The 26,581-nt window shown below is 38.5% G+C and overlaps 8 protein-coding genes and 1 pseudogene across 8 annotated transcripts; 5 read left to right on the plus strand and 4 right to left on the minus strand.

Annotated features, from left to right (window-relative positions):
* Nucleotides 1–302: 302 nt before the first annotated feature.
* LOC108126477 (nose resistant to fluoxetine protein 6-like) lies at nt 303–2,900 on the plus strand. The gene is made up of 9 exons (XM_017243085.2): nt 303–588; nt 645–1,020; nt 1,092–1,165; nt 1,226–1,425; nt 1,479–1,591; nt 1,651–1,867; nt 1,936–2,108; nt 2,172–2,637; nt 2,700–2,900. Exons 1-9 carry the CDS (start codon nt 303–305, stop codon nt 2,898–2,900), a joined length of 2,106 nt encoding a protein of 701 aa, XP_017098574.2.
* A 1,517-nt stretch (nt 2,901–4,417) lies between these two features.
* LOC108126479 (nose resistant to fluoxetine protein 6-like) lies at nt 4,418–7,104 on the plus strand (annotated as a pseudogene).
* A 701-nt stretch (nt 7,105–7,805) lies between these two features.
* Nucleotides 7,806–10,623, plus strand: LOC108126498 (nose resistant to fluoxetine protein 6-like). The gene is made up of 9 exons (XM_017243104.3): nt 7,806–8,102; nt 8,159–8,534; nt 8,596–8,669; nt 8,731–8,930; nt 8,994–9,106; nt 9,173–9,389; nt 9,449–9,621; nt 9,685–10,156; nt 10,219–10,623. The coding sequence occupies exons 1-9, from the start codon at nt 7,817–7,819 to the stop codon at nt 10,621–10,623; spliced, it is 2,316 nt and encodes a 771-aa protein (XP_017098593.2). The 5' UTR covers nt 7,806–7,816.
* An 8,400-nt stretch (nt 10,624–19,023) lies between these two features.
* Nucleotides 19,024–19,997, minus strand: LOC108126495 (seminase). The gene has a single exon (XM_043211703.2). The coding sequence runs from the start codon at nt 19,936–19,938 to the stop codon at nt 19,135–19,137; it is 804 nt and encodes a 267-aa protein (XP_043067638.1). The 5' UTR covers nt 19,939–19,997; the 3' UTR covers nt 19,024–19,134.
* A 337-nt stretch (nt 19,998–20,334) lies between these two features.
* Nucleotides 20,335–21,474, minus strand: LOC108126493 (seminase-like). Its single transcript, XM_017243098.3, has one exon. The coding sequence runs from the start codon at nt 21,449–21,451 to the stop codon at nt 20,492–20,494; it is 960 nt and encodes a 319-aa protein (XP_017098587.2). The 5' UTR covers nt 21,452–21,474; the 3' UTR covers nt 20,335–20,491.
* A 358-nt stretch (nt 21,475–21,832) lies between these two features.
* On the plus strand, nt 21,833–22,738 carry LOC108126480 (seminase-like). The gene has a single exon (XM_017243086.2). The coding sequence runs from the start codon at nt 21,833–21,835 to the stop codon at nt 22,736–22,738; it is 906 nt and encodes a 301-aa protein (XP_017098575.2).
* Nucleotides 22,739–22,951: 213 nt separating this feature from the next.
* Nucleotides 22,952–23,869, plus strand: LOC108126481 (seminase-like). The gene has a single exon (XM_017243087.2). The coding sequence runs from the start codon at nt 22,952–22,954 to the stop codon at nt 23,867–23,869; it is 918 nt and encodes a 305-aa protein (XP_017098576.2).
* A 102-nt stretch (nt 23,870–23,971) lies between these two features.
* LOC108126483 (seminase-like) lies at nt 23,972–24,865 on the minus strand. Its single transcript, XM_017243088.2, has one exon. The coding sequence runs from the start codon at nt 24,863–24,865 to the stop codon at nt 23,972–23,974; it is 894 nt and encodes a 297-aa protein (XP_017098577.2).
* A 275-nt stretch (nt 24,866–25,140) lies between these two features.
* Nucleotides 25,141–26,294, minus strand: LOC108126484 (seminase-like). The gene is made up of 2 exons (XM_043211704.2): nt 25,293–26,294; nt 25,141–25,232 (listed from the first exon to the last, which is right to left on the minus strand). Exons 1-2 carry the CDS (start codon nt 26,277–26,279, stop codon nt 25,167–25,169), a joined length of 1,053 nt encoding a protein of 350 aa, XP_043067639.2. The 5' UTR covers nt 26,280–26,294; the 3' UTR covers nt 25,141–25,166.
* Between the last annotated feature and the right edge of the window lie 287 nt (nt 26,295–26,581).

Genomic DNA, 26,581 nt, shown 5'->3' on the forward strand with positions numbered 1-26,581 from the left:
ATAAGTGCTTTCTCAAGCACAATCGACCTAATAAAATGGTAAATCTTCACCATACGGGGGAAGGTTTGAACCAAAATTATTAATTTGGCTGATTAAAAGTAATCAAAGAAGTCGTAAAAATAATAATAATTATAGGATTGGATTGCAAAGTCATGTTACAAATACCCAATTTAATAATCAAACAAGCCATATTTTATTAATCCTTATCGATACAGAGAAATCCAATGGTTTTTTCGTGGCCGATTATAAAAAAGGTGCCTCGGAGCGGATGCCAGGCATTTGGTAGTTAGACCTTAACTGATATGGTGAGAATCAAAATAGTGCTCCTTCTTTTTGGCCTGGCCATGGCCCACGCAGTTCGTTCAGTCTTGGAGGTTCAGATGGACATCGAACTGAATGCGAAGGATTACCAGCGCTTGAACAGACTGAAGCACTTATCGGAGGAATTCTTTGACTACTACAAAAATATTACCGTGAGGGACTTGGTGCCAGAGGGACGTCTTCCGACGACTTCGGATCTAAAGTGCTATGCTGATTTTGCCCAGCTCACCGCAGGACTAGCCTCCGGCAGCCTTTGGGCCTATAAAAGTGAGATTTAAAAGCCATTGTTTTGTTGGAAGAAACTCAAAAGTTATTTTCAACAGTGATCGACTCCTGGGGCACAAAACCTGCGGGAATCCTTAGGGGTCATCTCAAGGATCTAGGTCACTATGACGAGTGTGTTGCCATCGAGCAGGAGGCCTTGACCAGTACCATCGTGGGTAAATACTGCCTTTCCACACTGCCCATTCAGCAATTACTCGGAGGAGGTGGAGGTGGCGGCGTTGGAATGATGATGAATGTCCAAACGGCAGTCTGCTTCCCTGCCTCCTGCTCGGCTACCAACATGGACACACTCCTCCGCAGGGTTTACCAACAGCTTCTTGGATTGGAGCTGAATTCGAATCAGAATTTGGTTCGCGAACAATCCTGCAAGACTGCGGAACGTGAGGAATTCGATGGAGTTACCATTTTCACCATGTAAGTTTCGATTAAAAAGGTATTAATACTGTTATATAGTTCTAAGAAAAAATCATTATAATTTCTTTCAGAGTTCTATTATCTGTATTTGCTGGTGCTGTGGCCCTCTCTACACTCTATGACTATTTCATTTGTGCGGATCAAAGTACGTTTGAAGTAAATTGTTTGAGATTTAATCTTAACAAGTTTAATTTATTTGTTTTAGCCAAACTGCCCACCATTTTAAAGGTGTTCTCGGCACGTGCCAACTCCCGTGCCCTGTTCCGTGTTACAACCAAACCGAATCCTAACGTCATTGAGTGTCTTCACGGAATTCGCTGCATGTCCTTGATCTGGGTCTGCTTTGGACACGACTATATTATTGGCATAACTTCGCCCAACATTAATCTATATAATGTGTATGAGGTGGGTATTTAAATTGTCCTTATGATTTCATATTTGGCACAGATTTTTCCCAGTGGGCCAAGTCACCTTTCATGGACGTTATCTACGAAGGTGTTTTTGCTGTGGACACGTTCTTTTTTATCAGCGGTCTTCTGGTAGCCATGGTTCCCCTTCGCGCTATGCAAAAGTGAGTCGAAGGTTGATTCAAAGATTGCCTCAATGTAAAGACCACTACTCCTACTTTAGGGCCAACGGAAAACTGAATATCCCGCTTATGTATCTGCATCGCTATCTGCGCCTCACTCCAATCGTGGCAGTTATGATTCTGGTGTACCTCAAATTGCTGCCTCGAATGGCCGATGGCCCCTTGTACGGGAACTGGAACTTTGATAACTACGACAACTGCAATGACAATTGGTATTGGACTTTGCTGTACATTCAGAACTATGCTACCGACAAGGAAGTAAGTAACAATGTGTGAAATGAAAAGTTACTTTGTATGTTTAAATTATTCCAATTTAATGTCTCAAGTGTCTAGCCCATGCCTGGTACCTAGCCATCGATACTCAGTTGTACATCATCGCTCCCATTCTGCTACTCCTTGTCTATAAATTTGGCAAAAAGGGAGCTGCTGTAGTACTTCTGTTTACGTTGGGTCTTGCCGCCTATCTGTTTAGCATTATGGTGATGAACGATTACTCTTTGTAAGTAAATAATTTTAATAGATAGTTAATGACTTCATTTTGATTAAATTTGACTTATTCTAGAATTAACAGCACCGATGATGGACCGGATCTTTCAGGTTACACTCATCTTCGTGCCTCTGGCTGGCTGGTTGGCTTTCTCTTCGGTTACTTTCTGCATTCTACCAGAGGCAAGGTCTTCAAGATTAACCGACCCAGTGTTTGGATAGGCTGGATTCTTAGTCTAGCTTTGCTCTGTACCTGCGTATTCGCAATGGATCCCTATGGAAAGGCCAACACTAAGACTATACCTATTTTGAACGAGGCCTTTTATGTTTCCCTCTCACGAATCGCTTGGCCTTTGGGTCTAAGTTGGGTAGTCTTTGCTTGCATGCAGGGATATGGTGGTCTGGCCAACTCCTTCCTTACTTCATCCCTCTGGCAACCGCTGTCCAGGCTCTCCTTCTGTGTCTACATGGGTCATCTGTTCATTCAGAACCTCAATGGTGGACGTACGAGAGTCAATACATACTTTTCGGACTACGATATTGTGAGTTATAAGATTAATTAGCTCGTAAAACGAAGTCTGATATTATATTTTTCATTCTTCAGATGCTGCGTTTCTGGCAAGATTTTGGATTTTCTGTTATACTTGCCTACTTTATGTACATTCTTATTGAAGCTCCTTGCAGTGGTCTGGAGAGCATGCTTTTTCCAAACCGAAGATCAGCTTCCCAAGCAAAAGTCCAGAAAGTCCAAGTTGTGCCCAATGTGCCACAAGCGCCTATTGATCTTGAAAAGCTATCATCTTAAACAATTGCTCCGGTAAATGAAATTTCCAAGCCACCACACCCGCCCAGCAAAACTAAAACAATGAAATGATAAACATTGGGAAGGAAACTTCTCCAAACCAGTAATTACAATTTTTTAGGGCTTTTAGGCATGCGAACCATGTTAACCATATATTTATGTTTATTTTAGTTCCTTTTATGTATTATAAAAAACATCAATCACGTATTTACATTTAAGTTGCTTAATTAATGTATACATCTATGTCGAAATTTAAAAATTAAATTAAAAAATTGAAATTAAAAGAATTTGAAGTACATTTAAATAGAATATATTTTTTGTACAAACATATCTCATATCGCTTCGTTTTGCACCGAAGAAATAAAAAGGTAGGTACGTTTTCGTAGGTAATGGATTGATTATCGTGGCTTGCAGTAAAGATAAGCGTACTAAGTTCAAAATCCTCTTGGTGAAGCGTGTATAATAAAATTTCAAGAATCATAGAAAAGAAAAGTTTTGATACGGCAGCGTCTGGGGTTATGGGAAATCCAAGTGGGCTATTATTTTGGTTTTGATTGCCTTTTTGGTTTATATTGGCATGATAAGAATTTTTTTTATATCATAATCCATTCACCTTAAAATATTACTCACTTGCAAGACTAAACTGAAACTAAAACCAAACTGAAATCAAACTGAAACTTGATTTTAATTTTAACTTTTTTTTTTTAAATTTAACTTTAGCTATCTTTTTTTATTTTAAATATATTTGATAGGTATTCTTTACTTCTTTGGTTGGTTTCTATATTTTTTGTTAATCTAAATTTATTACCTAACCTAACCTAACCTTTTTGTTAACCTAATAAATATTTCTAATCGTTCAGCACTTGTTAAAATTAAGGACTTGAAGCCAATAAATAATTTCACGCATTAAAAACCCTTATATGAAGTTTAATGTCTACTTATTTTTTAATCTTATCACCATAAATTAAAATAATAGTGACTGTTACTGAATATAGTAAAATGTTTTAAAATTATGCATTTGATACTACTGAAGTATTAAAATTACCTTTAAAAGGTTTGCTTTAGCCTCCCAACCAATAATCCTCCTTTCGTAGTTTTCAACAAGATCCTTTTTACCTTTAACTGGTTTAAGAGGTCATTTTCCGTTATTATAGCTGTATGTGTGTACAATTTGATTTACACTTTAAAAAAGATTGTCTAACTAGCAGCAATTGTTATGAGTAACCGCCTCATAAATTGTAAGCCAATTTGTTTGTGCTACCGATTAGATAGAACACACGAGCTGATGAATGTTGTGATGACTAGTGGTTAAAAATATTAAATGTATTCAAATCAAACAAACGACTGTTAAGATTATGGGGTTAAGTAATTCATATCATCGTTAACCTGGCATGTTTAATATGGTTTATAAAAGGTGTCTGTTTGACCAGAAAACAGTCAATTGTACTTTGGCTGCGAAGGAAATGGGCACATTTTTAATAAGTTGTTTGCTTTTTGGCATTGTTAGGGGTAGCCCCGGAATGTCGGAATTTGATAAAAATGATTCAAATGTGTATCACCGTCTAGATAGGTTAAGAAACTGGCCAAGAGAATTTTTCGCGTTTTACCAAAATGTGACTGTGGCTGACTTGGTACTGGAAAATCGGTTGGCAACGACGAAAGATCTGCACTGTTTTCAACAATTTTCCCAGGTAACCGCAAGACCATCTTTAGAAAATCTTTGGGCGTTGAAAAGTAAGTAAAAAAATATAAAAAATTTCCAATTCGTTTATAATATACTATCCTACAGTGATTGATTCCTGGGGATCTATACCTTCTGGGATCTTAATGGGGCACCTGATGGATCTGGGCCACTATGATGAGTGCATAAGGATTAATCAGGTTCTTGATTCGGGTCATAATCTTCTTGGAAAATACTGCCTTTCTCAGCTGCCTCTTCAGCAGTGGCTGGGGAATTCCGAAGCCTTAAGCTTGATCATTCCACAATCAGGTGTTTGTTTTCCCGCCGCTTGCTCCGCTGAAAATATGGAAGCACTTCTAGGGAGGTTTTTCCAGCAGATACTCGGTCTAAAGTTCGACACAAACCTGACCCTTATTAAGGAAGGAACGTGTAAAACTTCAGAGAAGGAATCCTTAGATGGTCTCACCATATTTACTATGTAAGAGTTTGTTCGATTTTGATTTAAATAGACTTTTTTTAATATTTTGTTTTTAATTTGTAGTGTACTTTTGTCTTGTTTCGGAGCTGCTGTGGTTGTGTCCACGCTTTATGATTATTTTCTTTGTGAGGATCAAAGTGAGTAAAGCAAACATAGAGCAACATTTATTTGGATGTTTGTTCAAAAGTGAAGATTATTAATCCTTAAGCTTGCTTATGCTTTTTTTTTTAAAACAGCAAAACTTCCTGCCGTCCTGAAAGTTTTCTCCGCTCGTGCCAATTCTCGTTCGCTTTTTAGCATCAATACTAAGCCTAATCCCAATGTAATTGAATGCCTTAATGGCATTCGCTGTTTGTCATTGATTTGGGTTTGCTTCGGTCATGAGTACAGACTTCATTTCCTCTCCCCCTTAGTGAACTATGTGGATCTATATTCAGTAAGTTTATTGAAGTTATGTTTTAAAAATAGATCTTTGATTTAAATTTAATTCATAGTGGGCCAAAACACCGTTCGTGATGTTTATTAATCAAGGCGTTTTCGCGGTGGACACATTCTTTTTTTTGAGTGGACTACTGGTGGCATTGTTGTCTTTACGCACTATGGAAAGGTATTCCAGTATATTAAAAAAACCCGAATTTTATAAAAAGTTTACTAAAAATATGTTTTGAATATCTAGATCCAAGGGAAAGTTGCACGTTCCTTTGATGTATCTTCATCGCTTCCTACGTGTTACTCCTATGTTGGCTGTGGCAATTATTGTTTACATGAAATTGTTGCCTCTCATGGGTGACGGTCCCTTATATGGCAAATGGAATTTCGACAACTACGACACCTGTAAGAAAAATTGGTTTTGGACCCTGCTCTATATACAGAATTATGCTGCGGATGAGGAAGTGAGTATTTGATAATAAGAGAAGAGGTATATGTGTATATTCCCTATACATGTCTTTTCTTCGTTTCGGCGTTTTGGGATCATATTAAAAACCCAAATAATAATTTATTTTTATTATTATAGTGCCTGGCTCATGCTTGGTATTTGGCCATCGATATGCAGCTTTATATCCTGTCCCCTATCTTTATATTTGCTGTTTACAAATGGGGGAAAAAAGGAGCAGCTGGTGTGTTTGGACTACTTCTTGGACTGACAGGATTTCTATTTGGATATATGGCCATCAACGAGTACTCCTTGTAAGTTTTAGTAGTTCTAATTAATGGACAGTTTGGAATTAAAAACAATGCCTATTTATTCAGGTTGAATCTCAGCATAGATGGCAATGAGGAAATTTCTCACCACACTCATAATCGCGCATCCGGCTGGTTGGTTGGCTTTCTTTTTGGTTATTTTCTTTACACCATCCGGGGAAAGTCTTTTAAGCTCAATCGTGTTACTATTTGGATCGGATGGATCACCAGTCTGGCTCTATTCTTTACAGTCATCTTTGCCATGTATCCCTATGGTCTAGTTAAGGAAAAAACCATTGCAGTGATTCCTGAGGCCTTCTATGTTACGCTCTCTCGAATTGCGTGGCCTTTAGGTCTTAGTTGGGTGGTCTTTGCCTGCATGCAAGGATACGGAGGGCTTGCCAACTCCATCCTCTCCTCGCCCCTGTGGCAACCGCTATCGAAGCTTTCCTTCAGCGTCTACATTTGGCATTTGTTTATCCAAAACCTTAACGCGGGACGGACTAGAGTGAATATCTACTTTTCCGATTATGATATGGTAAGTAATAATTCTTAAGTCATTTCAAAAATAACATTTAATTTCCATCTTCAGATGCTGACTTTTTGGCAGGACTTCGGATTCTCGCTGGTGCTAGCTTATGTTATGTACATCCTGGTTGAAGCTCCTTGTGGTGGTTTAGAGAGCTTGCTCTTGCCGAACCGAAGACCACGTGACCCACCTAATATTACACCTACAGAAGTCCCTGCAGTCAAAGAGCCTGAAAGTCAAAAAAGACAAGCACAGAATTCATCAGATGTGCAGCCATGTCAGATATCTGATGAAACAAACATTTTACGCTTTTTCAGAAACCATGCACCTGTATTGAAATAAGAATATTAATAAAAAATATTAGTTTATCTAAGTATAGTGAATTTATTAAATACTTGAGATATGCTAATGTGCTAACTACATGAATTTGATTAGAATGGCGTATCAGCCTACATGACAAATTACACCTTTTTAATCACAGATTAAGTTCCCTAAAAACCTACTACACCAGATCCGAAAGTCGGCACGACTTACTAGAATTCGGTAGATAAGAAAATGACTTGCAATATTTCTGTTTTTAAAACATGAATGGATTATAATATGGATTATAATAAATTGCAGTTTTAGTATTGAGTACACAAGGTCATTTTTGGATTCGTTTAATCTTTGATCTTCTTATTGTAGTAATCCCTGTGAATTAAATGAATCATTTATTATTTAAATTCGATTTCCGTCTAAAGTGTTATTTTTGAGTACACTTATACCTAAAGTGCTTTCATAGCAGTAGGAACGATAAGATAATTCTACTCGACCCTCATAATATGCAAAAAACTGGTACGCGTGAAGATTTCCATCAAAATTATAAATTTGGCTGATTAATAGGTTCGATTGCCTAGTCATGTTATTAATGCCTATTTCTTTAATCAAAAATGACCATATATTATTAATCCTTATCGATGCCGAGCATACCAGACGTCTTTCCGTGGTCGGTTATAAAAAGGGTGCCTCGGAGCGGATGCCAGACATTCGGTAGTTAGACGTTAACAGATATGGTGAGAATCAAAATAGTGCTCCTTCTTTTTGGCCTGGCCATGGCCCAGGCAGTTCGTTCAGACTTGGAGGTTCAGCTGGACATCAAACTGGATGCGCAGGATTACCAGCGCTTGAACAGGCTGAAGCACTTATCGGAGGAATTCTTTGACTACTACAAAAATATTACCGTGAGGGACGTGGTGCCAGAGGGACGTCTTCCGACGACTTCGGATCTGCAGTGCTATGCCGATTTTGCCCAGCTCACCGCAGGACTAGCCTCCGGCAGCCTTTGGGCCTATAGAAGTGAGATTTAAGAGCCATTGTTTTGTTGGAAGAAACTCAAAAGTTATTTTCAACAGTGATCGACTCCTGGGGCACAAAACCTGCGGGAATCCTGAAGGGTCATCTCAAGGATCTAGGTCACTATGACGAGTGTGTTGCCATCGAGCAGGAGGCCTTGACCAGTACCATCGTGGGTAAATACTGCCTTTCCACTCTGCCCATTCAGCAATTACTCGGAGGAGGTGGAGGTGGCGGCGTTGGAATGATGATGAATGTCCAAACGGCAGTCTGTTTTCCTGCCTCCTGCTCGGCTACCAACATGGATACACTCCTCCGCAGGGTTTACCAACAGCTTCTTGGATTGGAACTGAATGCGAATCAGAATTTGGTTCGCGAACAATCCTGCAAGACTGCGGAACGTGAGGAATTCGATGGAGTTACCATTTTCACCATGTAAGTTTCGATTAAAAAGGTATTTAGAGTTCTAAGAAAAAATAATTATAAATTCTTTCAGAGTTCTATTATCTGTATTTGCTGGTGCTGTGGCCCTCTCTACACTCTATGACTATTTCATTTGTGCGGATCAAAGTACGTTTGAAGTACATTGTTTGAGATTTAATCTTAACAAGTTTGATTAATTTTTTTTTAGCCAAACTGCCCACCATTTTAAAGGTGTTCTCGGCACGTGCCAACTCCCGTGCCCTGTTCCGTGTTACAACCAAACCGAATCCTAACGTCATTGAGTGTCTTCACGGAATTCGCTGCATGTCCTTGATCTGGGTCTGCTTTGGTCACGATTATATTATTGGCATAACTTCGCCCAACATTAACCTTTACGATGTATATGAGGTGTGTATATGAAGTGCCATTAAATATAGATTTTTGGGTACTGATTTTAACTGCTATTTTCAGTGGGCCAAGACACCTTTTGTGAACGTTATCAATGAAGGAGTATTTGCTGTAGACACGTTCTTCTTTATCAGTGGCCTTTTGGTAGCCATGGTTCCTCTACGCGCAATGGAAAAGTGAGTTGAAGGTTGACCCACAATTATCTAAAAAAAAATATTAAATGACTATTTTAAACACTTTAGGGCCAACGGAAAACTGAATATTCCGCTTATGTATCTCCATCGCTATCTGCGCCTCACGCCGATCGTGGCGGTTAGTATTCTGGTATACCTCAAGTTGCTGCCCCGGATGGCCGATGGACCCTTGTACGGGAACTGGAACTTTGATAGCTACGACAACTGCAACGACAATTGGTATTGGACTCTGCTCTACATTCAGAACTACGCTGCCGACAAGGAAGTGAGTAACAAAGTTTTAACCTCAAAGTGATTATGCTAATTGTTATTTAATCTCTTAAGTGCTTGGCCCACACATGGTACTTGGCTATCGATACCCAGTTGTATATCATCGCCCCTATCCTGCTGCTGCTTGTTTATAAATTTGGCAAAAAGGGAGCTGCTGTGGTACTTCTGTTTATGCTAGGTCTTGCCGCTTATCTGTTTAGCATTATGGTTATCAACGATTACTCCTTGTAGGTTTTAATTTATATTAGCATTTTGATTTTCAAGTCCTTAATTAATGTTCTGTATTTCAGGCTGAACGGCGGAGGCGGTGATGGTGGTACTGATCTCTCGCATTATACCCACACCCGTGCATCTGGCTGGCTGGTTGGCTTCCTCTTCGGTTATTTCCTTCATTCTACCAGGGGCAAGGTCTTTAAGCTTAACCGACCCAGTGTTTGGATAGGCTGGATTCTTAGTCTGGCACTGCTCTGCACCTGCATCTTTGCCATGGAACCTTATGGAACAGGGAAGAGTAAGACAATTCCCATTTTGAACGAGGCCTTCTATGTTTCCCTTTCGCGAATTGCTTGGCCGTTGGGCTTGAGTTGGGTGGTGTTTGCTTGCATGCAAGGATATGGTGGTCTAGCCAACTCTTTCCTCACCTCACCCCTCTGGCAACCTCTCTCCAAACTCTCCTTCTGTGTCTACATGGGGCATCTGTTTATTCAGAACCTCAATGGTGGACGCACGCGGGTCAATACATACTTTTCGGATTACGATATTGTAAGTATTAGCAATTATAAGAATTTCACATGAAGTCTAAAATATTTTTTTTGTTTTCCTAGATGCTACGTTTTTGGCAGGACTTTGGATTCTCGGTTATATTTGCCTACATCTTGTACATCCTGATTGAAGCTCCTTGTGGTGGTCTGGAAAGCATGCTTTTCCCAAACCGACGACCAGCTCCCAAAGCAAAAGTGCAGCCTGTCCAAGTAGTTCCCGAGGCTCGGACGTCGCCAGTTGATCTTGAGAAGCAACCAGAGGGGATTGCTCCTGTAGGGGAAAATTCCGAGGCCACAGCTCCTCCTCTGGAAAGTAAGGCCGAATTGCCAACGAACAATGAAGTTTATCCTCAGAAGGAAGCAGAGGCGGTTGATCTTGAGAAGCAACCAGAGGTGATTGCTCTCCCTTTGGATAGTGAGGCTGAATTACCAACGAACAATGAGAAGGATATCGAAGCCAGTAGTTAGAGATTTTTTATAATTTAAAACCCAAGTTTATAATTTATTTATGTTTATTTATAGTTTTTAAATTTAAAATATAAAATTTTAATCAAATATTTATGGTTGTTTTGATTTAATTAAATTTAAATGAAGATCTTGGAAGCAATGGAAGTTGGTTTTGTTATAAGTTCACAAGAACTACACCACCATGAACCTAATCAAGTCATATTTAAATTTATGAATATTTGGGGTTTTGCGAGTATAAATAATCAAAGATAACATATTTTCGTTAATAATGAAGTGGTTTCCTAATTTTGTTTTTTTAGCAACCTTATAAAGAAAGCATTTAGCCATTTTGTAAGAACCCTAATATATTTCAATGAATGGAATACATAAAAATTCCTAACGCAACACGCGAAAATAGCATGCAACTTTCTCTCACCCGAAATCAATGGGCTTTCCATGAACTTTGAAGTCTATTGTTTTTATAAAGAAATCGCGATTACTACATATGGCTGGAGTGGTGAAAAAACCGAATATTTTATCACCTAATGAACTCAAAGCGTTTTCCTAGGTAATGGATTGATTATCGGGGGTTGCAGTAAAGATAAACGTACGAACTTGAAGAGGCTCTTGAAGATGGGTATCTAATAAAATTTGTAGATTCGTAGAAAAAAAACAGGTGTTGATATGGAAGTGTCTGGGACTTCGGGAAACCCAATTGAGTTATTATGGTTTTGATTGCTCATTTGGCTTATTCGGATTGCCGCGATAAGTTCGTTAAGTACTTTGATCAACCTGTGCTAAATCGCTGCATAATCCATGACCAACTAAAATCGCTGCAAAATCCATTGAACTTGGAACGTAATTAGTAAGGTATTAGTTTGGAAAAAAGTTTTTGTTTTTGGTTTGAAGTTTGGTTTTAAATTCCATTTTTTTATATGGTATTCTGCATGTATTTATTCTGCATGTTTATTAAAATATGTAATATCATGAGACTTGCACCTTTACGTCTTCCATAGTACTTCGGCTATTTTCATATATAATCAAATAAATAATAAGGATTTTTCTACATCTAAGAACAAAATATTTTTTATATTTTTTGTCAAAATTTTGGGGATCCCCTTCAAAATTTAAAAAAAAAGGCATAGGATGGACAATATGGGCCCCAGCGATAGCCATATCTTTGCCAATACTCAACGAATTCTTGAACGGAATACCTTAAACGATTTGTAGAGCGATTCTCCATCAATCTACATTAAAATCTAAGAACAAAATATTTTTTAGACTTTTTGTCAAATTTTTAGGGGATTCCCCTCAAAACTATAAAAAAGGCATAGGATGGACAATATGGGCCCCAGCGATAGCCATATCTTTGCAAATACTCAAAGGATTCTTGAGCGGAATACCTTAAACGATTTGTGGAGCGATTCTCCATTAATCTGCATTAAAATCTAAGAACAAAATATTTTTTAGATTTTTTGTCAAATTTTATAGGGGATCCCCTTCAAAACTTTGAAAAAGGCATAGGATGGACAATATGGGCCCCAGCGATAGCCATATCTTTGCCAATACTCAAAGGATTCTTGAGCGGAATACTTTAAACGATTTGTCGAGCGATTCTCCATCAATCTGCATTAAAATCTAAGAACAAAATATTTTTTAGATTTTTTGTCAAATTTTATAGGGGATCCCCTTCAAAACTTTGAAAAAGGCATAGGATGGACAATATGGGCCCCAGCGATAGCCATATCTTTGCAAATACTCAAAGGATTCTTGAGCGGAATACCTTAAACGATTTGTGGAGCGATTCTCCATCCATCTGCATTAAAATCTAAGAACAAAATATTTTTTAGATTTTTTGTCAAATTTTATAGGGGATCCCCTTCAAAACTTTGAAAAAGGCATAGGATGGACAATATGGGCCCCAGCGATAGCCATATCTTTGCCAATACTCAAAGGATTCTTGAGCGGAATACCTTAAACGATTTGTGGAGCGATTCTCCATCAATCTGCATTAAAATCTAAGAACAAAATATTTTTTAGATTTTTTGTCAAATTTTATAGGGGATCCCCTTCAAAACTTTGAAAAAGGCATAGGATGGACAATATGGGCCCCAGCGATAGCCATATCTTTGCCAATACTCAAAGGATTCTTGAACGGAATACCTTAAACGATTTGTGGAGCGAATTTCCATCAATCTTCATTAAAATCTAAGAACAAAATATTTTTTAGATTTTTTGTCAAATTTTTAGGGGATTCCCCTCAAAACTATAAAAAAGGCATAGGATGGACAATATGGGCCCCAGCGATAGCCATATCTTTGCCAATACTCAAAGGATTCTTGAGCGGAATACTTTGAACGATTTGTGGAGCGATTCTCCATCAATCTGCATTAAAATCTAAGAACAAAATATTTTTTAGATTTTTTGTCAAATTTTATAGGGGATCCCCTTCAAAACTTTGAAAAAGGCATAGGATGGACAATATGGGCCCCAGCGATAGCCATATCTTTGCCAATACTCAAAGGATTCTTGAGCGGAATACCTTAAACGATTTGTGGAGCGATTCTCCATCCATCTGCATTAAAATCTAAGAACAAAATATTTTTTAGTTTTTTTTGTAAAATTTTTAGGGGATCCCTTTTAAAACTTTGAAAAAGGCATAGGATGGACAATATGGGCCCCAGCGATAGCCATATTTTTGCCAATACTCAAAGGATTCTTGAGCGGAATACTTTGAACGATTTGTGGAGCGATTCTCCATCAATCTGCATCAAAATCTAAGAACAAAATATTTTTTAGATTTTTTGTCAAATTTTATAGGGGATCCCCTTCAAAACTTTGAAAAAGGCATAGGATGGACAATATGGGCCCCAGCGATAGCCATATCTTTGCCAATACTCAAAGGATTCTTGAGCGGAATACCTTAAACGATTTGTGGAGCGATTCTCCATCCATCTGCATTAAAATCTAAGAACAAAATATTTTTTATTTTTTTTTGTAAAATTTTTAGGGGATCCCTTTTAAAACTTTGAAAAAGGCATAGGATGGACAATATGGGCCCCAGCGATAGCCATATTTTTGCCAATACTCAAAGGATTCTTGAGCGGAATACTTTGAACGATTTGTGGAGCGATTCTCCATCAATCTGCATTAAAATCTAAGAACAAAATATTTTTTAGACTTTTTGTCAAATTTTTAGGGGATTCCCCTCAAAACTATAAAAAAGGCATAGGATGGACAATATGGGCCCCAGCGATAGCCATATCTTTGCAAATACTCAAAGGATTCTTGAGCGGAATACCTTAAACGATTTGTGGAGCGATTCTCCATTAATCTGCATTAAAATCTAAGAACAAAATATTTTTTAGATTTTTTGTAAAATTTTATAGGGGATCCCCTTCAAAACTTTGAAAAAGGCATAGGATGGACAATATGGGCCCCAGCGATAGCCATATCTTTGCCAATACTCAAAGGATTCTTGAGCGGAATACCTTAAACGATTTGTGGAGCGATTCTCCATCCATCTGCATTAAAATCTAAGAACAAAATATTTTTTAGATTTTTTGTCAAATTTTATAGGGGATCCCCTTCAAAACTTTGAAAAAGGCATAGGATGGACAATATGGGCCCCAGCGATAGCCATATCTTTGCCAATACTCAAAGGATTCTTGAGCGGAATACCTTAAACGATTTGTGGAGCGATTCTCCATCAATCTGCATTAAAATCTAAGAACAAAATATTTTTTAGATTTTTTGTCAAATTTTATAGGGGATCCCCTTCAAAACTTTGAAAAAGGCATAGGATGGACAATATGGGCCCCAGCGATAGCCATATCTTTGCCAATACTCAAAGGATTCTTGAACGGAATACCTTAAACGATTTGTGGAGCGAATTTCCATCAATCTTCATTAAAATCTAAGAACAAAATATTTTTTAGATTTTTTGTCAAATTTTTAGGGGATTCCCCTCAAAACTATAAAAAAGGCATAGGATGGACAATATGGGCCCCAGCGATAGCCATATCTTTGCCAATACTCAAAGGATTCTTGAGCGGAATACTTTGAACGATTTGTGGAGCGATTCTCCATCAATCTGCATTAAAATCTAAGAACAAAATATTTTTTAGATTTTTTGTCAAATTTTATAGGGGATCCCCTTCAAAACTTTGAAAAAGGCATAGGATGGACAATATGGGCCCCAGCGATAGCCATATCTTTGCCAATACTCAAAGGATTCTTGAGCGGAATACCTTAAACGATTTGTGGAGCGATTCTCCATCCATCTGCATTAAAATCTAAGAACAAAATATTTTTTAGTTTTTTTTGTAAAATTTTTAGGGGATCCCTTTTAAAACTTTGAAAAAGGCATAGGATGGACAATATGGGCCCCAGCGATAGCCATATTTTTGCCAATACTCAAAGGATTCTTGAGCGGAATACTTTGAACGATTTGTGGAGCGATTCTCCATCAATCTGCATCAAAATCTAAGAACAAAATATTTTTTAGATTTTTTGTCAAATTTTATAGGGGATCCCCTTCAAAACTTTGAAAAAGGCATAGGATGGACAATATGGGCCCCAGCGATAGCCATATCTTTGCCAATACTCAAAGGATTCTTGAGCGGAATACCTTAAACGATTTGTGGAGCGATTCTCCATCCATCTGCATTAAAATCTAAGAACAAAATATTTTTTATTTTTTTTTGTAAAATTTTTAGGGGATCCCTTTTAAAACTTTGAAAAAGGCATAGGATGGACAATATGGGCCCCAGCGATAGCCATATTTTTGCCAATACTCAAAGGATTCTTGAGCGGAATACTTTGAACGATTTGTGGAGCGATTCTCCATCAATCTGCATTAAAATCTAAGAACAAAATATTTTTTAGACTTTTTGTCAAATTTTTAGGGGATTCCCCTCAAAACTATAAAAAAGGCATAGGATAGACAATATGGGCCCCAGCGATAGCCTTATCTTTGCAAATACTCAAAGGATTCTTGAGCGGAATACCTTAAACGATTTGTGGAGCGATTCTCCATTAATCTGCATTAAAATCTAAGAACAAAATATTTTTTAGATTTTTTGTAAAATTTTATAGGGGATCCCCTTCAAAACTTTGAAAAAGGCATAGGATGGACAATATGGGCCCCAGCGATAGCCATATCTTTGCCAATACTCAAAGGATTCTTGAGCGGAATACTTTGAACGATTTGTGGAGCGATTCTCCATCAATCTGCATTAAAATCTAAGAACAAAATATTTTTTAGATTTTTTGTCAAATTTTATAGGGGATCCCCTTCAAAACTTTGAAAAAGGCATAGGATGGACAATATGGGCCCCAGCGATAGCCATATCTTTGCCAATACTCAAAGGATTCTTGAGCGGAATACCTTAAACGATTTGTAGAGCGATTCTCCATCAATCTGCATTAAAATCTAAGAACAAAATATTTTTTAGATTTTTTGTCAAATTTTATAGGGGATCCCTTTTAAAACTTTGAAAAAGGCATAGGATGGACAATATGGGCCCCAGCGATAGCCATATTTTTGCCAATACTCAAAGGATTCTTGAGCGGAATACTTTGAACGATTTGTGGAGCGATTCTCCATCAATCTGCATTAAAATCTAAGAACAAAATATTTTTTAGATTTTTTGTCAAATTTTATAGGGGATCCCCTTCAAAACTTTGAAAAAGGCATAGGATGGACAATATGGGCCCCAGCGATAGCCATATCTTTGCCAATACTCAAAGGATTCTTGAGCGGAATACCTTAAACGATTTGTAGAGCGATTCTCCATCAATCTGCATTAAAATCTAAGAACAAAATATTTTTTAGATTTTTTGTCAAATTTTATAGGGGATCCCTTTTAAAACTTTGAAAAAGGCATAGGATGGACAATATGGGCCCCAGCGATAGCCATATTTTTGCCAATACTCAAAGGATTCTTGAGCGGAATACTTTGAACGATTTGTGGAGCGATTTTCCATCAATCTGCATTAAAATCTAAGAACAAAATATTTTTTAGATTTTTTGTCAAATTTTATAGGGGATCCCCTTCAAAACTTTGAAAAAGGCATAGGATGGACAATATGGGCCCCAGCGATATCCATATCTTTGCCAATACTCAAAGGATTCTTGAGCGGAATACCTTAAGGATGTAGTCTCATGTGCCGGCCTACTTTTTAGAGGTTATTTCAAAAAAAATTTTTTGTAATAAAAAAAATTGCGATCGTTTCAATTTTCAAATATGTTTTTATAAGCATCATAAACTATTTGAAAATATTTTGTTTAATTTATTCTTGTGTAGTTTAATACACTTTATAGCATGCCAAAGTATGCATATAAAAAAAAAAGATAGGTCCCTGGCGCAGGTGATTTCGACTGCTAGAGTCATCCGAAACAAAAAATTAGAATAGATTATTGTTTTGTAAGCTAATGGCTCTGTCCCGTACTAGAATGAAATATTTTCATCAATAAACAACAAAATGGCGAACTCACAAAACAAAAAATTAAAAAAAATTAAAAAAAATTTATCTTAAATTAATGATAAAAAAAAAACTAATCATTAAAAATAAATGATTCTAGTACGGGACAGAGGTGTTACTTTTTAGAACAACATATCCAAATTTCAGCTAGATCGGTACCATAGAATTTTGTGAATCACCTGCGCCGCACACAAAAATGTCGTTTCGAGAAAAACGCGTTTAAAGTTTAGACGCTACCGAGAAACTCATACTTTTCGGTGTAGGCGCGCTCCCGATTATGGGCTGTATCTCTGTCATTATTTGATATTTTTATTTGAAACTTTAACAGTACATTCATAATAAACAATACTATTAAAATATAAAAAAAAAAAAAATTGATTTTTTCAACCTCACACATGAGACTACATCCTTAAACGATTTGTAGAGCGATTCTCCATCAATCTGCATTAAAATCTAAGAACAAAATATTTTTTAGATTTTTTGTCAAATTTTATAGGGGATCCCCTTCAAAACTTTGAAAAAGGCATAGGATGGACAATATGGGCCCCAGCGATAGCCATATCTTTGCCAATACGCAACGGATTCTTGAACAGAATACCTTAAACGATTTGTGGAGCGAATTTCCATCAATCTTCATTAAAATCTAAGAACAAAATATTTTTTAGATTTTTTGTCAAATTTTTAGGGGATCCCCTTCAAACCTCTAAAAATGCATGGCTGGAATATATGGCGCCTAGCGATAGCTATATCTTTGCCAATACGCAACGGATTCTTGAACAGAATACCTTAAACGATTTGTGGAGCGAATTTCCATCAATCTTCATTAAAATCTAAGAACAAAATATTTTTTAGATTTTTTGTCAAATTTTTAGGGGATCCCCTTCAAACCTCTAAAAATGCATGGCTGGAATATATGGCGCCTAGCGATAGCCATATCTTTGCCAATACTCAAAGGATTCTTGAGCGGAATACCTTAAACGATTTGTGGAGCGATTCTCCATCAATCTGCATTAAAATCTAAGAACAAAATATTTTTTAGATTTTTTGTCAAATTTTTAGGGGATCTTTGAAAAACTTTGAAAGAGGCATAGGATGGACAATATGGGCCCCAGCGATAGCCATATTTTTGCCAATACTCAACGGAATCTTGAGCGGAATACCTTAAACGATTTGTGGAGCGATTCTCCATCAATCTGCATTAAAATCTAAGAACAAAATATTTTTAGATTTTTTGTCAAATTTTATAGGGGATCCCCTTCAATACTTTGAAAAAGGCATAGGATGGACAATATGGGCCCCAGCGATAGCCATATCTTTGCCAATACGCAACGGATTCTTGAGCGGAATACCTTAAACGATTTGTGGAGCGATTCTCCATAAATCTGCATTAAAATCTAAGAACAAAATATTTTTTAGATTTTTTGTCAAATTTTTAGGTGATTTTTGAAAAACTTTGAAAAAGGCATAGGATGGACAATATGGGCCCCAGCGATAGCCATATCTTTGCCAATACTCAACGGATTCTTGAACGGAATACCTTAAACGAAATAATAAAGAATTTTTAATTATAATTGATAACAGTAATTTTTATAATTTCTAATTTGTTATTTTTAAATGATTTTCTCGAAATTTTATTGTAAAGATTTTAAAACGAGCAACAGGTGGCGGTAGTAACAGATTTAAGCTTTTGTGCGGGAATCTTAATGTTATATGTTTAACAGTGGAAAAGTTCTGTTAAAAATTAACAGAACTTGAGCGGGCAAATTTGAATTGTGGCCAAAAATACCAGTTTAAATTCCAGCAAAAAAATCAATTAAAAAATAAAAATTAAGAATTACAACGGATGCGGCTGATTAATATTGCCAACTAAAATAATTTGGAAACCTAAAATGAAAATCTCTTTTCCACACCTTGTGTGGAACATGGTGTCTAAGATTTTATTATATTTGTTGCGTTATATTTTCTTTTAAAAATTGTATTTATTTAATGTAGTTTTTGTTTTTAATTAATATGTCAAAGGCGAGCAATAAGAATATTCTGCTTTATTTATATTGAAAACCAGGACTCCACTTTGGCGGTTCGAAATTTTCCCATATGAACTGCCTTAAAGATGAATCTCCTGACCTCATAGACATCCGTAAAGAGTCCGGGCAGCCTAGACTTACAGGCCGGTCCAGGGGCCACAATTCCGCAGAGCTGAGAGTCAGAAGTCACAGGGCAACCAGCATCAAACAGGCACCCTGGACTTCTGATTAGCTCCTTGGCGCAAGCTAGAGTCTCCCCGAGAACAAAGTTTCCATACCGATCTTCACACTCCATCCTTCCGAGGATTTCGATTTGTTCGCTGCGCAGGTCTTCGTCGGGTCCAATGTCACAACCCACAACCATGAGGCGATGGTGTGAGTTCAACGGCCTGCGGCAGAGTTGCACAAAGTTTTTGAAATGTTCACGCAGGTGGTGGCTTAGCTTCACCACTGCAATGTCCATATAGTTTTCGGTCCAGCGCCAATCCTTCGACACATATACTGCTAAGATCCGCACTTCATCCACCGGATCCTCCTCGTTCGTTGATGAAAACTTGAGGCTTAGTTCGGCCAGTCTATGCCTATAAGCGTGAATGCAGTTGGCTGAGGTCAGTGCGATACGAGGACTGTAATATGACGCCCCACAAGCAAATGTGCCACCATTCATAATTCGCAGAATCCAGGATTCCACATTTCCGCCTTCAGTCATCTGGAAGCCATTATTGTAGATTGTCCTCACCGAATGTTTTGACACCAGGAACCCGCCATCACGAACACCTGTCAACAAAATTGACAGAATAAGTAGTCTTCCTCTGAGAAAATGCATGGAAAATCTGGAGAACTCAAGACAAGTGATATCAAGACGCTATCACTTTACTGAATTGAAATCTTTATAAAGTGGTTCCAGGTTTAATTTCACGGATTATTCCAAATAATTTAGATTTTTCAACATTATTAGGGCTTATTAGTTTTTGACACAGATTGAGCCCCGACTTCGGACCTTCCTCTTATCGGAATATTTTCTGGCTTATGTTAGGTTCTCAACATTTTCCCCTTATTCATATAATCCTTTTCTTGCCTCCTATAACAGTTACGGATCCATTTTGAAAAATTTCAATGAGCAAATTCCCAGATGAAGTAACAGATGAGTCTAGCGTTTTGATAACCACATTTTGAAGAAAGCTACTAAACTATACTATTATTAAGTATGGACTTGGATGAATTAGACTGAACGAATCAATTTTGAAGCTATAAAACAAGGTTTCAGAAACAAGCATTTATAATGAATAAAGTGTGGATACAATGTTTTCTTTTACAAATCTTTTATTTGATGTTGACAAATATTAAATATTAATAAATTTATTTAACAGAATTTTTGTTTAGCAGACCATTGATTTGAACGGATCCGGGGTAGTCGAACTTGATGTATCTTTCTTCATAGCCGCAACTGTGGTTGGTTCATCTTCTTCGTCATCCATAAGACTTCTGTTTATCGAAGTTCTCCAGATTGTTCCATTCTTGATATCTTCTTCCGTCTGTCTAATAAAATCCTTCACCTGTTTTTCATAAATGCTGGTGTAAATACCCGGATAGGATGTGTTTTGGCACTGAGATCCAATGGAGACTACTCCGCAGAGTTCGTTTCTGTAAATCAAAGGACACCCACCATCGTAGAGACATTTCTTGGGATTTCGAGGCTGTTTGATGCACATCGAGGTGCTGGAAAGCATCGTCTCCTTTCCAAAAGTTTGGCGGCATGACTTGATCGGCATTAAGGTTACTGATCCATTTCGGGGAGTCGTCGAAGGCTTCCGGACCTCCATGCTGTCGAACCCCCAGCCGAAAACCATTAAGCTTTGTTCGGGTACTAAGGACGTGGTGCACAATTTAATGAACTCCGTAAGTCGGCCTTTAAGTGGAGCCTTTAGTCGCACCAAAGCTATGTCCATAAAACGTTTGTTTTCGATAAATTTTTTTGGAAAGTGAATGGTATCGATTTCCGCATATATCTCCCGATCGCACTTAGAGAACGCTGTACCCTCCGCAGAGGCGCCCGCTAGGCTATTTCGGTACGGGTAAACGCAGTTTGCGGACGTGATCACTAATAGCGGAGCATAGTACGCACCCTCGCAAATAAATTCTCCTTGACTATCCATTATTTGGATGAGCCAACCGCCAAAATTCGGACCCGTATTCGAGTCCATGCCACCCCAGATCCGGCGATGTCTGGGGGTCCTTCGTCTTATATCTTTTGGGTAAATTTTGCCGCCACTCAGCTTCATCAACGCCATAATTTCTAAAACAAGTAGGAACAATCTCCAGCTTTGCGAAAACCACATTACGATGGAAACAACTATACTAAATTGTTTTTTATTTTTGGTTTAAAACTAATTACTATGAATTGGACTGAACGAATCAATATGAAAGTTTTAAAAGAATGCTTCGAAGATGTGTGAAGTACGGATACACTATATTTGTAATGGAAATACTTTGTATTTATATAAACTTTGTTTTATAATAGAATATCTTTATCATAATTACCGAATGGCTTGTTTTTTCGTGTTTGTTTCTTATGATTTCGTTGGATAAATGTCAAAGACTAGGCGAGACTAGACCAGACTTTCTTTAATATTTTTGCTCATTACCCTATAATATGCCAAACACCTGAGTCCGTTAATTCTTTCCACTTCAACTGTCAGAACTTACTTAGCTTTTTTACTATGAAGACAAACTTTCTCGGTGTCTTAATTATTGTTCATCTGTGGCCCCAACAATCGTGGAGCAAAGTTTATCAGCGCAACATTAATAAAAACACACCGAAATGGCGACGAAATTGGGGTGGCCCTGCATCGAACACGGGTGATAATTACGGCGGATGGCTGATGCGGATCGTGAACTCGGACGCGTCGACCATCTGTGGAGCTGCCTACTATGCTCCGATATTGCTGATCGCCTCCGCAAATTGCATCGAACCACACCGCTATAGTCTGGAGGGGGCCAGTGTGGAGCCAACAGCAATGCAGGAAAACGACCAAAACATCTTCGGAGTAATAGACACCGTGTACACCCCGGAAGATTTCCGCTACCTGAATCAATACATGGACGTGGCTGTAATTCGGTTGAGAAATCCCATTAAGGGCAAACTGACCGAATTTATACAGCTTTGCAATGTTCCCATTAAGACCGGCATGGAAATGACAGCCTACGCCTGGGGATTCGATTCCATTAATATTGTACCCCTGAGTTCGGACCCAAGAAATGGAACCGTGACCGTAGAAGACCCGAAAAGTTGCGATAAGAAGTACGGCGGGCGTTTTAGGCTTTCGAACACATCCTTTTGTGTGACGCACCCCAAAAATCCTGCGGATTGCCGCTATGACAGCGGCTCACCTTTGACCTACGGCAACAGGTTATGCGGGATCGTCTCCTATGGACCGCTATGCAGCGATACCTCCCAGCCGGGAGTCTATACCGATATTAACAAGGTCCAAGCGTTTATTTTGGACATCGAGAAAAAAATAAAGTCCGGATTTTTAAGGCAGATACATCCCCCAGTAGACTTGCTGCGGGCCAACCCGACAACAAAAGTGACCAAAAGCACCATGCTCAGAAAGAAATCGAATTAACTAATTTGAAGTTTAATTAAATGATTTCATAAAAAAGTTATGCATAAATATATATTATTTTAAATCCTTCAGTGATTTTTAATTTAAAAGAGTTATTTTGAAAGCAAAGCGAAGGTCCAGAATAAGTAAAGAATTTCTTAAAATGAAAAGACACGCCAATTTTCCTTGCCTATTTCACGAAGTAACGTCCCAACTCTCTCAGTATAAAGAGCTATGACAACGGTTATAGTTATATTTTTTATCCTATCCTTAGTGGATCTTTGGCCCATGCAGGTGTGGAGCAAGAGATATCCGCGCGACATCACGATGAAAACTCCAAAATGGAAGCGGTATTGGCAGGGTGCTGAAGCGAATACGGGAAACAATTACGGGGGCTGGTTGCTTCGGGTTGTGAATTCTGATGCCTCCTCCATATGTGGAGCTGCCTACTATTCCCCCATATTGCTGATTGCCTCCGCAAATTGCATTCACCCGTATAGGTATAGTTTGGAGGGAACCAGTGTGGAGCCGACGGCTTACGAGAATGATGCGGACGACAACATTTTTGGACTGATTGACACCGTTTACACCCCTGATGATTTCCGGTATCTAGGACAGTACATGGATGTGGCTGTCATCCGGCTTAAGAAGCCCATCAAGGGCAAGCTTACTGAATTCATTCGTCTGTGCAGCACTCCTATTAAAGTGGGAATGAGAATGGTCGCCTATGCCTGGGGCTTTGACTCCATAAATGTGGGATCGCAATCCGCGGAACCAAAAAACGGATCTGTCACCGTAGAAGATCGTAATCCCTGCGCCAAAAAGTTTGGGAGTGACTTTAAGCTGTCTTCCACTACCTTCTGTGTGACGCATCCAAGGGATCCAAAGGAATGTCGCTACGACGGTGGTTGCCCCTTGACCTATGGCAAGGAACTTTGCGGAATCGTTTCACATGGACCACTGTGCGCCGACACCAGTCAGCCGGGCCTTTACACGGACGTCAACAAGGTCAAAAAATTCATTGAGGACATTGAACAAAAAATCAAATCTGGGGAGTTGACGCGAAGTAAATTTTTACGGACCTCGATAACACCCAAAGCCAAGTTACGGGCAACTACAAAAAAAGGAAGGAGAAAATATAAAATTGCTTAAGCGATTGATCTTTTTCGGAAAAAATCTTTAAAATACAAAATGCAGCATAAGTTGATATAAACATTAAATTTTTTATGCAACGGGAAGATACATACATACAAGTCACATTTCTTCACAGGAAATCGGTCTGGGCGGAAACATTCGATCTTGATCTTCTATGATGGGTTTGAGTTTCCTGACGTATATCCCTGACGCAATTTTACTTTCCACATCTCGTATAAAGTCGGACACCAAGTTGATGTCCGTGTAGATGCCGGGCTGACTGGTGTCACTGCATAGAGGTCCGTGGGAGACAACCCCACATAATTCGGCGCCATAGGTCAGAGGTGCTCCGCCGTCGTACCGGCAATTACTACGTTTCTTGGGATGCTTCACACAAAAGGATGTTTTAGACACTCTGAACAGATTATCATACATTTTGTTACAGTACTTGGGATCCAACACAGTTACGGACCCGTTTCTAGGGTCTGAGGCCTGCAATATTAAGCTAAGGGAGTCAAAGCCCCAGGCATAGGCGGTCATTTCCATGCCCACTGTAATGGGAGTGCTGCACAATCGGATGAATTCGGTCAGCTTTCCTTTAATGGGCCGCCTTAGTCGGATAACGGCGATGTCCATGTACTGATCCAGATATTGGAACTCGTCCGGCGTGTACACGGTATCAATCAGTCCGAAAATGTTCTCGCAAGTATTTTGAAACGCCGTCGGCTCCACACTAGTTCCTTCCAAACTATACCTGTAGGGGTGGATGCAGTTTGCCGAGGTGATCAGCAGCAAGGGAGCATAGTAGGAAGCGCCACAAATCGAGGTACCATCCGCGTTTACAACCCGCATCAACCAACCACCGTAGTTGTGACCCGTATTTTCGTCGGGACCTTTCCAGGTACGTCTGCTTTTTCTTGTCCGGAAACGGATATCATTCTGATAAACCTTTCCCCCTGCTTGAAGTAGCCACAGTGTCGCACCCACCGTAAGCAAAAGAAAAATGTACACCATTGGTCTCGGTCTGTTTTATACTACCCATTTAGTTTTCGCGTTATTGTATTCATATACATCTATGAATGTGTATCAGGAATATAATATTAGCGTGACCAATAAAAATTTTATGCGCTTGATACGTTTACCAGTAGAATAAATATCTAAAATATGCGCTTGATACGTTTACCAGTAGAATAAATATCAAATTTAGGAAGTCTTCTCATACTCCGAATTGGTTTTTTACCTAAGTCTTTTACTTTTTTATTATTTTTTGGATTTTTACCATTTTCTTGTTCTTTATATTAAAATTTAAGTTTACTTAAAGATCGGTGTTAGACCCTTTTGTACTGTAGTCTTCTGTAGTGCTTGGTATTGGCTCTGTTACCTAGACAATTTAACAAGGATTTTTAGGAGCGAAGAAATATAATAAAAAAATTGTACCCACCTTTTTAATGGGCCGCGAAACTTCGCATATTATTGTGTCCAAAATGTTTTCCGTCGTGGTAACACCTGTATATTTTTTCGTTATTTGCAATAGAGGAGGTCTCGGTTTCGGTTTCTTTTTTGGAAAATATATTTTAGGAACTTTGTTTTTCTTTCGTTCCGTTCGCAGTATAATTCCCATTCGAATAGCATCTTCCGTATCGGTGATAAAGGAAGCTACCCTTTTGATGTTGGTAAAGATTCCGGGATAGGAGGTATTTTGGCACTGGGATCCTACAGAGACTACACCACAAAGCTCGTTTTCGTAGATCAGGGGACAACCGCCGTCATAAAGGCATTCATGTGCCTTCTTAGGCTGATTAACGCACACTGAAGTGCTGGATAGGAGAAGTGTTTTTGCGAACTTCTTGCGGCAAGTGGGATTTGCCTCCACGGTAACGTTTCCACTGCGGGGATCCGTCGTGGGCTTTTGAACTTCCATACTGTCGAAGCCCCATCCAAAAACTTTCATGGACATTCCAGCAACCAGATCCACAGTACATAGTTTGATAAACTCGATGAGTTTACCTTTAATAGGAGTCTTCAGACGCACCACAGCCACGTCCATGAATCTTTTGTGGTATATGAACTTTTCCGGAATGTGAACGGTGTCGATTTCGGAATAAATCTCGTGGTCGCATTTGGAAAAGGCTGTCCCCTCCACGGCGGCTCCATGTAAGTTGTTACGATGCGGGTAAATGCAATTCGCAGAGGTAATCACTAAAAGGGGGGCGTAGTAGGCTCCGCCGCAGGCCAACTCTCCTTTGCTGTCAAGGATCCGTAAAAGCCATCCTCCAAAGTTTGGTCCTGTATTCGTGGCCATGCCGCCCCAAGTTCTTCGTTCTTTAGGAGTTTTTCTCCGTATATTACGCTTATAGATTTTGGCATGACCTATTGGTAGGTAGATTTGAAGAAAAAGAAACCACACGAGCCATCTAAGTGCTCGCATTTTAACGAATGGGGTTTTCCAGATTTGTCGAGGGATTTACATACAAGCCATACAAAATTAGCTCGAGATAATCTACTTAACTAATAAGTGTGACAAATTGAAAAAAACTGACCTGCATCACCAAAAGGTATATTATTAGACTTGTTGACTGGAGTCATTTCAATGTAAATATTCCGATGAAAAACATTAAGTTGAAAAACATTAAGTATCACGATTTTTGAGTCACTTTTATGAATCATAGTCACACCTCATTCAATTGATTGATTGATTCGCTATTTTTAGAATATCCTTAAAATAGAATA

The sequence above is a fragment of the Drosophila bipectinata genome, chromosome 3R (assembly GCF_030179905.1).
Source record: "Drosophila bipectinata strain 14024-0381.07 chromosome 3R, DbipHiC1v2, whole genome shotgun sequence".
Classification (NCBI taxonomy): Eukaryota; Metazoa; Arthropoda; class Insecta; order Diptera; family Drosophilidae; genus Drosophila; species Drosophila bipectinata.